Here is a 12722-nt window from a genome sequence, read left to right on the forward strand (position 1 = left end):
CCGCGACCCTCGTGAGGATAAGTGGTAGAAAATGAATGAATGAATGAAATCATTGTGTACACTTTACTGGCCAGTCTTCCTCCTTTCTTCCAACAACAAAAGGAGTACCCCAAGGCTCTGTTTTAGGTCCATTGCTGTTTTCCATTTATGTGAACAATCTTTATCAAAACGTATTGAACTCCAGCACCCCCGCGACCCTCGTGAGGAAAAGCAGTAGAAAATGAACGAATAATTTCTAATGTATTCTTAATTGACTCATCATTCATGAAATTGAACTTGCTTGTATAATGTATATTAAATGTGTATATTATGTCTAGACTTTAGGGACTCCCTGTACTTGTATTTCTAAGGATGTAAAGACATGTTTTGTATAGCAACTAAGGATGTAGTAGTCGTCATGACTATTTTTAAATGATTTGACAGTGTGTGTAATAGTGAGTGAGGCCAGCAGGGGAAGACACATACAAGGTGAGTGAAGAACAAAACTTGCTTTATTGACATGTAACAAATGGCAAAACTGCACTAAGGTTGATTTAAAGGTTTCCCTTTTGTGTGAAGACGTTGAGTGACAAGGTCTCATGTGTGCCCATACATTGAATACATTGATGACATGAATATGTTACAAATATTTGCCATCACAGTCAAAGCAGATACATTGGATTCATGGGGGGGAAGAAGATCAAACACTTGATGCTCTTTATATATTAAATTTCATGATTAAAAAAAGGAAACATTGTATGTGTGCTAGATGGAAATCCTGCAAGTGTGACAGTGAAACTTTTACTGTTGATGTCATCTTGGGAAATTCCCCCAACAGGCCAAAAGTCACAAGCTATCATTAAAAAGGAGGAGGAGGAGACAGGACCGCATGAATTAAAAGCCAAAATGTTCATCCTTTCTATGTCCTCACAAACTTTCTCGGTTTGTTTATCCAATAAGAGACATGCTTTTACACTTCTTCTATTTCCCTTCCCTTTGTTCTATAGTGCAATCTCAATATATTAATATCAATACTAAAAATACTAATGAAGTGTGCCAAGACACAAACGTCATGACAGCATGCTGATATGTCAGCAGTTCATCAATTAAATAACAATTTTAAAAAAATGTCTTTTAGCATCCTGATTTAACCTGACGTCTTCCATCTTCACAATGTGGGAGGGGCTTCTAAAGTGTTCAAATGAGAACCTGACACTCCATGCCAGTAGGGGGCAGCACACCAGCTATCTCACTAACACTGACAGGCAACATTTCAAGTATCACGTTGACTAAAACGTCTCACCGAGTTCCCAACTGATTAAGTGCCAAATATGTTAGAGTCCACATGATGCTAATCACTAAGCTAGGGCCTGGCTGGTTAGCATGCTAACATCAAGTGTTAGCATGATGTCGTTAGCATCAAGGTCACAATAAAGCTTCTCTCTTGTGCTTTTTTTCCCTCTCACATGTGCAGAGTCTCGTTCACACGCTCAACACACACAAAGATGAAAGTGTGTTTGCCCACCCAGACACAGACAACAGACACCCACCTACACACACACCCACACACACCCGGCGAGAAGAAGTGTTCAGTGTACATTGGCAGCAGTGAGTGGCCACTTTGTGACAAAGACGCATGAAGGTGTTGGGTTACATATGGTTACCACACGTGATGACCTCCCACTTGCATGTTACAACGAGGCGGGGGGCGGGGTCACTTGTCCTGCAGGAGGGCGGGGATGTTAATGTTCCAGCCAATGGCCTGGCGGTCGAAGCCGCACGTGAACAAGTTGCAGGAGGTGTTGTCCTCACACCACGCTGAGCAGCATACCATGCGGCGGTGACCCTGAAATACACAAACAACGATGGGAACGCTCGGGGGGGGGGGGGGGGGGTAACCAAATGTTGCATATGGTCGTCCCATATGGGTACTGACCTGTCTGTTACTTCTGGGCAGGCGGGCCAATCGCACTCCTGACATGTCGAACAGTCGCACCTGCCGATTGTCATGAGGGAGAGCGATGATCTTCTGACTCACCGACACGCTGATCCTGCAGAGACAACATAGAAAGTGATGCATATGCTTTCACATCATATATATTGTACATAAAAGTTCATTTCATAAAAAACACATTCAGATATAACCACTAAAGGAGGTTTCCATACACAAGGAGACAAATGGGATGTCAAATATAAATATGAATAAGTGTGAGTCATCTTCTCAGACCTGTTGACAGCAGAGTCTGTGCGGATGGTTGCTATGGGCGACCTCATGTTCTTCAGGTCCCACACTTTGACGGTGCGGTCGTCGCTCCCCGACACCACGTTGTCCCCCACCGTGAAGACGGCAGACGTGACCGTGCTGCAAAAAGCGAGATCATATAAGCTCAGTTAATTAAATTAATTAAATAAGCAGTTAATTTTGTGTTTGTGAGAGACTAACTCAGTGTGTCCCTGGAAGACGTTGACAGAGTGGATGGACGGGTCCCTAAAGTCCCACAGTCGGAAGGTGGTATCTCGAGATGAGGTGACCACCAGGCGCTGGGTGGGATGGGTGCAGCAGTGTGTCAGCTCCTGGTCGTGACCTCCACACACAAAGGGGAGTCCTGGTCAAATTCCACAGCGGACACTCATGACGACATGTAGGCGCCAACATGCTACCAGTGAGTGAGTGGACCAGCTCTGACGTCTCCACGTCATAAAGGTTGGCGGTTCGGTCCCAGGAGGCCGTCACCGCCTGCTTGCCCCCCACCAGCCAGTCGGCAGCGATGACCACGCCCTGGTGGCTGCGCAGCGTGGTTGACGCCACGCGCACAGACGGGCAGTCGTTGGGACCTTCCGCTTCCACCTCGGCCTCATCTTTGTCGGAAATGTCCAAGTCGTCATCGCACGGGGGTTGCTGCGGGAGGTGTTGTTATTGGACAGCGTAACAAAGTGACAAAGACATGAGGGGGTGGGGGTCATTGTCGAGGCTTACGCTGATGTCGGTGACGGGCTGCGGTGTGGGCAGCTGCACCATGAACCTCCAAATGTGAGCTGTCTGGTCTCCAGATGCTTAGCAGCGTTACCAGACACAATAAAACAATACATCATCCAAAACTCTGACATGAACATTATGTAAGTTGCATTTATGGCCAGTACCTGTTAGCGCCATTTGTTCAGTGGGGTGGAATTTGATGGAGTTCACTGAGGAAATGCAAACAAGGGGGGGTCAACAATGAAACTGCACATCTACACAATTACACAACTACACAACATGACTTCTTAGAGATGAAAACAACTATACCTGATCCTTGATGGCCCAGATACTTTAGGAGACATTTTCCCGTCTCGATGCTCCACAACATGGCCGTGTGGTCTGATGGGACACATCCGACAGTCACATGACATGAAAAAAAAACACCAAGCATAGTGGTCGGGTAGCTCGACGTTGATTGGTGGACAGAGAATGGTCACTTCCAAAATGGGAAGATGGTGAAAATGTCGGTGACAAAGATACAGTAAAGTCTCGTTATATCGATATTGTCGGGAGTCGGAAAAAATATCGATATAACCGGACTGTCGATATATCCGATCCTGCGCTGAACTGCATTAAAAGTGGGCAATAATGCACTCGAGATTGTTCTATAGTATAGAACAATGTCGAGCAGCTTAAATCAATCTTTGCTTAAGGATTTCAACACAGAAGAACCAACTGCGTTCGTGGTTTTTCTTGTGTGTATAGAATCTATACACACGAGAAAAACCACGAACGCCAGCATGTACATATGAAAAACAGTGATTATTGCAAGCGATAAAAAGATATCTGAATACAACACAATTAAATACATGTATTTGTACGCTTGTGTCTTCGTTGGAATAGGTGTGTATGCTATGTCAGTTGGTTCTTCTGTTGCAGGCATGTGTTTGGCCAGCTATGTGGGGCGGGTTGAGCATGACCTGTGAACCAGGAAGTGCGGGAATCGGTGTGTGTGCTGTGCTCTGGTGGTGGAAGTGTGAAAAATAAAGTTCACTGGAAGCAGCCGTTCGCCGTGTTCTTTTTTGGTATTGAAATCCTTAAGCAAAGATTGATTTAAGCTGCTTTTGTATCGATATAAGCAGACCAAATTGGCTGGCGGGAGATGAAAAGGGCATCGTAGTAACCGGATAATCATAATAACCGGGTATCGTACTAACGGAACTAATTATATCATAAAAGACTAGAAATTTGCCGGGAAATGAAAATAGTATCGTAATAAGCAGTAATTCGTTATAACCGATATCGATATAACGAGACTTTACTGTAACAGAATGGTACCTGCAGATGCAGTGCCCAGCACCGTGGGCTGGGTGCGGGTCACACTCAGGTCCCAGATGCCGTCTCTGTGGCCCACATACTCCCTGAGGAGCTGACACACGGCTCTGGAGGTGGTGGTTTTGAAACTGGACACAATCTGACAAACAGAGCGCGTATGTTAACACGTGTGCCCATCAAGTGGACCACAGGGCTCCCACACGTCAAGCATTGGTTCGGGGGCGGTCACACGTGATGGTCAGAGCGCCGCACTTGGCATGACTGCACCCGATTTGTCACATTTAGTAGTTGAATACAAAAATATGCCTTAACCATAAAACCCGACTGCGCCATTGTTATAAACCGACGTGTGCGGAACCCTGTAAGAAGTGGATGAGAGCAAATGAGGGTCACAAAGGAGATGCTCAGCAGGGTTCTTGTAGCGTACCAAAGCTAAGCAGCAACAGCAGTGTTATTGCAGGGCTGGAGATCATAAAGAACATTACTGTGAGGACACAAGCGCAACAGAGAAAAGTCCAATAGAATGATGACAATCAGTGATGGATGTCAGTCATGTCAGCGTCTTATTATGCTCCTAAATGATGAATACTTCAGCTGTTTCCTTTAAAGATAGGGATGATACAAACGGGACCCTTGGCTGGCTTTGGACACAGGCCGCTAAATAAGCTCCAACTGGAAGAAAGGGTTCAAGCGTTAAAAAGAATCCCAAATAACGGACACACAAGGATCAGTTGTGGCTTCGGAATGTTAGCCAGCATAATGATGAAGACGAGGATGCTCTTCTGGTGTTACTTCTACAAAAAGCCCACAATGTGACACAGTGGAAGTGAGGAGAAAGCAGATGTGCAGTAACGTGTGTTGTGCAGCAATGACAGCGTATTTGGACGTTACAGCTAACAATGAAGCAAAGCTGAGAAGAGAGCGAGCAGTGTGACGCTGCAGTGTGCAGTCTGGCAAGGCCACCCCTACAACCCACACAAACACTGATGGAGAGTGACGTACGGTCAGGTTCATGGCTGGAGAGGGGCACTTTGTCACTTTTGACTCCTTTGTAATTTTTTAGATGTCAATACGCAGCCTACTTTTATATGCTAATGCTCATTAAGTGGATGGGAAGAAAAAGAAGAGAATGGGTCACCGTTGTTAAAACGCAGTCACATCTTGATGTTGTATGACATCTCTGAGCTTCACAGTGGAGTGAACACATTGGCTCCTCAGTCACACGGTGGTGGTGGTAAACTACATCTGTTCCACATCTACCATGGACTAGACTGACAGAAACGTGGCTGTTGATTCGCAACTACGGCCTCTCCAAGCACCAGTGAAGGTGGGTAGGTTAGGTGTCGTGCACAAGGACACATCAGCAGTAGGTGGGAGTGGTTATTGAACCGCCAGCCTTCCAGTTTCTGGATGACCTGGTCTACAGCTGAGCCACTGCCACCCCAAGCTACAGGCTGTCGGAAGTCATGGTGTATAATAGCTTTATATTGGCGACAATCAAGATGGTAGGCTCAGCTCACGCACTTACGCCGAGAGGACAGACTTGCAGCCTCATCATACAAAAAAATGCAGTTGAAAAACACAGTTCGTGCAATGGGAAATATCAATATTTATTTTCTTCTTTATTTTGGATTCTTCACTGCCTCGCCTGCCTGCCTCTCGTGGCTGCACGTCGCTCACTAACATATGACAATCACCTTTGATCATCATCACTCGCCATTCTGGGTCTGCTTATCAGCTCCCTCCCTGCCATGGTCCCTCTACACCAGGACATACGTAACACTGGAATGAAGCTGGTCTCGCTATGAGCAGACATGTTGGTGTGAATTGGAGCTGCAGGTGGCACACTCGGTCACAGTGGATTCAAAGCAGCAACCTAAAAGTAAGCTGTACTCTTTTGAATGCACATTAGCTATCATGTCTGCTTCCTGTCGGAGGATGGTGGACCAGGTATGAGGACAGGCAACGTAAGGGGTTGATTAGTGAAAAAGGAGATGAGTCAGGTGTGTTGATCTCAAACAGAGACTCCTACATTTGAATGACCAAGCCTCTGGAGGAGGGCGTGTCCACCCCCCGGCTGGGCTGTTCATGCACAGGGCACACAAGGAAAGGGAGGGCATGGTGGGGGACAAGGTGTAGGGGGGTGAGAAATCAATCAGTTACCCATGAGTCTCCGCCCCACAACTCCCAGCCGCTTACGCTGAAGTTGCGGGCTCCGCCTACAGGGGCGTGGCAAGAGTTTGAACGCGGCTACGAGCAGAGAGGCGACAAAGGACAGCTGTTGTTCTCTTGAATGTGCACAACGTGTAGTCTTGTCACTCCAACACTTACCTACGAGCACACCTCCCCCCTCCCCCACATTCCCGAGGGCATCCCCAATATTTTGTCAATTATGTACAACTGAACACCTCTCGGTAATTCCAAGCAAATTATTTTACTGTGAGCAAGCATTTATGCAGAATTAGTTAAGAGATGAGCTTACCTTGCTGGTGGACGCCTTGTAGGTGGTCTTTAGTTTCTGTGACAGCTGGCTGGTGCTGTGACTCGCTGTGGACAACATGGCCATTCAAACACAATTTTCATTCATTTTCACCCGAATGTGTGTACTTGAAACTGTATGATGCTCACTTTTTGTTTTTAGAGCTCCTTTGGCCAAGTCTGCACCTTCTAGAGTCTGACCATCTGCAGTCAAGCGATCGTTCAAGGTCTCAATCTCTCTGCGAACTGTCCAACAAACACAACACCGTGTTGCAGCGTTTGACATGACTTTAGTAGAATTACGTATATCATGCCACTGTCTCAAACTGGGGTGTCCACATTTTCTGCCCACAGCTCATTTTTTTATTTGCCCTCGGCATATTATAAAAATAAATCAAAGTGATCATTAATGGGATGTATTAGTAGTAGTATTGTATGAATGGTAGTTTTTTCACGTGTTTAACATGCACATGTCCTGTTCTCAGACTTTCAGCCCAAACCTTAGTTTGAGGAAACACAGGGGTGGATGTACACACATTAAACTGGGGGATTTCTAACTTTATATTATTTTGTGAATAAAATAATGGCCCATTTTTCCCAAATTGATATTTACATCCTTGCATAAAATTGGATATACTATAAATTATTGTGCAAAAGCTGCATCCAGATTTGCAAGACAGATTTGTACATACTGTATATAAGCCACACCGGACTACCAGCCGCACATGCCCATGTCATAAATGGCATAATGTGGCACGCACAAGTCCGTGAGGACCTGGCAGCCTATCATGAACTATGAAAAAACCACAAGCTTGTCAATCCATTGTAAATTACAGGAGGTCATTACTCAATATAACACCTTCCACAGAGCACTGAACTCATCACACAGTATGAGTTAACTATACAACATATGAGTTAACTATACAGTTTAATGAATGAATGAATTAATAAGTTGAATTAATTGCGATGCAATATGTTAATCAGTTGACAGCCCTATATATTACACTCATTTGATTTGTCACCTATAACACAGAGCTAAGATGTGGATGTTTCTTTCAGATTGACCTTTGATGTACAAATATGTATAAAAGTGATCCCTGGTTTTTCTGGAAAAAGTTTGAATACCCTTACCCGAAAACAAATACCACTTCTAAGACCCGTAAATCATCATTAAGTGTTAGCCTTAAACCAATCCATGACTTACGCTCAATGTTCTCGATGTAGAGGTTCTCAAACTCTCTCTCGATCTGACTGAACAGGTCCATCAAGTTGGTTCTCAGAGACAGAGGCAATTTGGAGTCCTGCAGGGAGACAAAGAGAAGAACACTTGAACCTTACATGATGGTATGATTAACTCCAGCGCCTGGTCCAGCACTATGGCACCATGTGGGATCTGTGAAGGTGAACAGTTTGGTGCTGGTTGGTTATAGTCAAGGGGATTGATTAGTGGAGGAAGATGCCTTTTGGTCACAAACACAGCATACTGTAGATTATAAAGATGAGCTTTTATGTTTTTGCGTCTTTCTTTCTTCTGGATGAGTTCAGTCAAGTGCGTCATTGGCATTCAAAAGATAAGAGCTTTTTGGCCCGCAAGCTCTTCAGGATGACGACAGAGCAAAGTGAAGAACACAATGTCATCATTTGAATCCAACACCTCACTTCCATAAAGGAAACTCTTCAGTAATAAAAGGGTTAAGGAGAAGAAACACAAGAAGGTCCAAACGTGAGCTTGTCTCTAACTAAGACAACACCAGAACAACGGCTAATAAGCAAATACTACACTGGACGTTTACACAATACCTGAAACTCACCTCAGTTCTGCCTAAACATTCCAGATTATCTGACGACTGGAACCAAAAAGGATGAGAGTGACAAAAAAACAAGAAGTCAAGTGGAGAGGAGCCGATGATGCTGAGCTACAATACATCACTTTGACGGTTTAAGTCATTCCCTGGAATTTTTGATGATCCAAAAAATTTTAATAGATGCTCTGTTGACTTTTAAAACAAATGTCACAGCCCAAGTTATGATCAATGGATTAATGAGCGGCATTGCTCAGTTGGTAGAGTGGTCGTCTCCCATCCTGGGGGTTGGGGGTTCAAAGAGTCCTTGAACCCCAGTTGCTCCTGATGCTGCGTCATCAGTAGGTCAATGTGCTAACGCTGTCAAAGCGTTTTGAGTGCCTTGCAGGGGAAAAGCGCTATACAACTTTAACTTCTGTACTACTTGTGGTGGAGAAGTCAATGAGGTATTAAATGAAACTTCAAATCATGTACATCAGACAGGATTAACCACACCTGATTGAATTCAACCTGTTCATTCACTCATCGTTAACCTCAAGTGTTGGTTGCACTTCAAATAAAATGTCAATTCATTTGCATTGTTGACTTTTTTGCTTTATATCCATAAATACTTTATACCACTATCCAGTCCAGTATTCTCCTCATGTTTTATGCTCAGTTTTTGTTCTTAACATTATGCAATTTGGCATAATCATGGCTGTGGGCAATGGAGGTTAGCGCATGAGCTCCCTCTGGTGGCCCGGCAGCTATTGGTCAACGAACATCTCGGCTGGAAATAATGAATTATGACAAGAAGTTAATATAGTTGTTGTTTTTTTATTTCAAACTCTTATTAGTACTTGTTTTGAGTGTTAAGTTGCTGTGTGATGATTTTAGCCTTCGATTTAAGATGGTCAGACTGATACATTCAGTAATGACCTCCTGCGATATCTGGTGTTGACAAGCTTGTCATGAGCTCCTTATAACTCATGACTCATTAAATTAGCCGTACCATTGTATAAGTCGCAGGGTTTGAAGTTTAAGAAAAAAGTAGCAGCTTGTACGCCAAAATGTAATTGACTTAGGCTTACTAGCAGGCTATCGCCAGCTCACAAAAAACAACTTGAATGTCTTGTTTACGGTCCTGCACTGTTTAATGTGCTGATGTTTAAATGTGCACAAACCTATTTGTCAGTAGGTTGTGGATGTTTTTATCATTTAAAAAAAAAGAAATGCCCCAAAAAAGCCAACAAAAAACAGAAAGTCATCACCTGTCCATCCAGCATGTCTCTTTGCAGGCCCGAGCGCTCCTGCTCAGTGCTGTTGGTCCTCTTGATGGACAGACTGTGAGACTTTCTCTTCTGCTTGGCCTGCCGGACCACACCACTGCTGCTGCTCTCCACTGGCATTCTTCCTTCTTCCTGAACCTTCACCGTCTGAGAGAAAAGGAAAAAAAGCACTGAAAAACACCAGGGCCGCACGGTGGACAAGTGCTTTGTATGTTGGCCTCTGTCAGAGAAGATTGGGAAGATCTGGGTTTGAATCTCCGCTTGGGTATCTCTGTGTGGAGTTTGCGTGTTCCCCCCATGCGGGCGTGGGTTTTCTCCGGGTACTCGGGTTTCCTCCCCACATTCCAAAAACATGCATGTTAGGTTAACTGGCGACTCTAAGTTGTCCATAGGCATTGTTTGTCCATATGTGCACTGGGATCAGTCCAGGGTGTACCCCGCCTTTACATTATAATATCACTATTGTGTGTGCACCTGAATGCCTCATGCCGCAGGAAAGGAGCACAAAGGAGGCAGAACATTAAGTTGTTCATTGCTCTGTGTGCATCATATGAACAAATATAAGTATAGATATGAATGTTCCACTCCCTGCACTGCTTAGCGGTGAAAACCTATCACAGTGAGTGGGAATTCCCCCCCAAAAAGATGCTTTATCGTTGGTTGTATTATATATATTTTTGTTCTTGGGATACTGCTTTGTCACAAATGTTAAAGGGATAGTTCTGACTTTTCACATGAAATTGTATGACATCCCCATCAGCAGTGTAGTACGCCAAAGATTACTTACTTGTCGGATTTTGGTGATGTTTTGAAGTTCTGTTTAATTGGTGGGGCCACTTAAGAGTTTGGCTTCTTAAACAAAATGTGTTCAAAAGAGAAATACATTTGCATCACAAAAAGGCCTCCTCAATTTACGTCAGAAGTCGCTGCTTGCTGCTGCCGAAGCTGAGAAGCCACAGCAAACACAAGACTCTCCCGCCTTCATCCACTGTGGAACACACACAACAATGGACAGGCGACAGCACGCAGTGATACAACCCAAGAAACTAACTCTCAACGATTGGGTCTGACTTTTTTGAGGAGGCATTTTTGTGAATACATACTTAAGTGGGCTGCACGGTGCACGAGTGGTTAGCATGCAGGCCACATAGTTATGGGGACCCGAGTTCAGTTCCACCCTCCACCCTGTGGAGTTTGCATGTTCTCCCCGTGCATGCGTGGGTTTTCTCCGGGTACTCCGGTTTCCTCCCACATTCCAAAAACATGCTAGGTTAATTGGCGACTCCAAATTGTCCATAGGTATGAATGTGAGTGTGAATGGTTGTTTGTCTTTATGTGCCCTGTGATTGGCTGGCCACCAGTTCAGGGTGTACCCCGCCTTCTGCCCCAAGACAGCTGGGATAGGCTCCAGCACCCCTGCAACCCTCGTGACGATAAGCGGTAGAAAACGAATGAATGAATGAACATACTTTGAACATACCACCCACAAACAAAAACTACGTTCCTCATTAATATTTTGAACAAATATTGGTTTGAGAAAACAAACTCCATACTTTTGCAACCCGAAATCTGACCAGAATGGGACGTCTGTGACCAAATGGGGGGTAAGTCGCCATTGATGGACTACACTGATGATGGGGATGTCATACAACTTTATGTCAAAAAACCCCAACAATCCCATTAAACCACAGCCATCGTGAGTGGACAAAAAAGGAAAACTGAAATTAAAACTGATGGATAGAATTTCATTCAGTCTGGAATAAAAGATAAATATAGGATGAAAAATTATTTATCAGTGCTTGTGTCAAACAACCAAAATACACGTTTTTCCCCTGCAACAACGAATTGTGTTCAATATTTCAAGTTAATGAAGGAAGGTTGCAGGAGGTTGTATGGCTGCAGGTCAAGTGTCTGAAGGGGTACGCCACTGGAAAAAGTTTGGGAACCGCTGTTCAGTTATTTGTTTAAAAGAAAAGCCATGTTCTGTTATGAAGTTATGTGATGTGTGAGTGTTACGGGGTGTCAAACGAGCTGCTGCCTCAGCATGTGAGGTCAAACGCAATATAACACGAACGCCTCATTGTGTTTGCTAATAATATAGAATAATATAGATGAACGACACATCCCAAGACTAAACACGTGGCGTTTAATAACAATGAGCAAATGGAGCAAATCTGGACAACGTTATTAAGCTCAAGGCTATCCTTATCCCCATTAGCTAGGCTGAAAATGATGCTAACAGGCTAACGGCAGAATAAGCAGCCCAGAAAAAGGTTGTAACTTACCAAAGAGCCTAGAAATAAGGTGCTTTGTTCCGGATCATTAAGGGGACTGTGGTCCAAGCCAACATTTTGTTCAATGAGCGTTTGTTTCGTCCACAAACCGTGTTGACACTTGACTGGCGCCGCTACGTGACAAAGAGGCAGTTTCCGGTCCACGGGCTTTTCAAAATAAAAGGGGCAGTCCTAACCCAAACTGAATCAGAACAATTACCATTTGAAGTGCCGTGTGGCGCACCGGAACAACATGACAACTTGACAATGACAATTTGATACATCCAAATCTTTCCGAAAAGTGCTGTTTTGGGATTTCTTTAGGAAGAACACGTGTTTTCCCATTACCACATCTCCAATCCTGCAAAATACCATATACAGTATGTCACAAAAGTGAGTACACCCCTCACATTTCTGCAAATATTTTATTATATCTTTTCATGGGACACCACTGAAGAAATTAAACTTTGCTACAATGTAAAGTAGTCAGTGTACAGCTTGTATAACAGTGTAAATTTACTGTCCCCTCAAAATAACTCAATACACAGACCTTAATGTCTAAACTGCAGGCAACAAAAGTGAATACACCCCTAAGTGAAAATGTCCAAATTGGGCCCAATTAGCCATT

General features: G+C 44.1%; 1 protein-coding gene across 4 annotated transcripts; it reads right to left on the minus strand.

The window, feature by feature from the left end:
* Positions 1-473: 473 nt before the first annotated feature.
* On the minus strand, positions 474-12262 carry LOC131138374 (WD repeat-containing protein 37). Of its 4 annotated transcripts, XM_058087233.2 has the most exons (16): positions 12107-12262; positions 9804-9968; positions 8563-8598; positions 7956-8052; positions 6902-6997; positions 6756-6820; positions 6437-6523; positions 4277-4412; positions 3266-3337; positions 3121-3165; positions 2957-3033; positions 2641-2878; positions 2423-2564; positions 2207-2341; positions 1916-2030; positions 474-1825 (listed from the first exon to the last, which is right to left on the minus strand). In XM_058087233.2, exons 2-16 carry the CDS (start codon positions 9939-9941, stop codon positions 1694-1696), a joined length of 1611 nt encoding a protein of 536 aa, XP_057943216.2. In that variant the 5' UTR covers positions 9942-9968; positions 12107-12262; the 3' UTR covers positions 474-1693. The 4 variants fall into 4 exon arrangements, with proteins under 4 accessions (XP_057943216.2, XP_057943225.2, XP_057943233.2 ...); XM_058087242.2 differs by lacking the exon at positions 8563-8598; XM_058087250.2 differs by lacking the exon at positions 6437-6523.
* Positions 12263-12722: the final 460 nt, after the last annotated feature.

Source organism: Doryrhamphus excisus, linkage group LG11, assembly GCF_037039965.1.
Source record: "Doryrhamphus excisus strain RoL-2023G ecotype Guam linkage group LG11, RoL_Dexc_Guam_v1.1, whole genome shotgun sequence".
In the NCBI taxonomy this organism is placed as follows: domain Eukaryota; kingdom Metazoa; phylum Chordata; class Actinopteri; order Syngnathiformes; family Syngnathidae; genus Doryrhamphus; species Doryrhamphus excisus.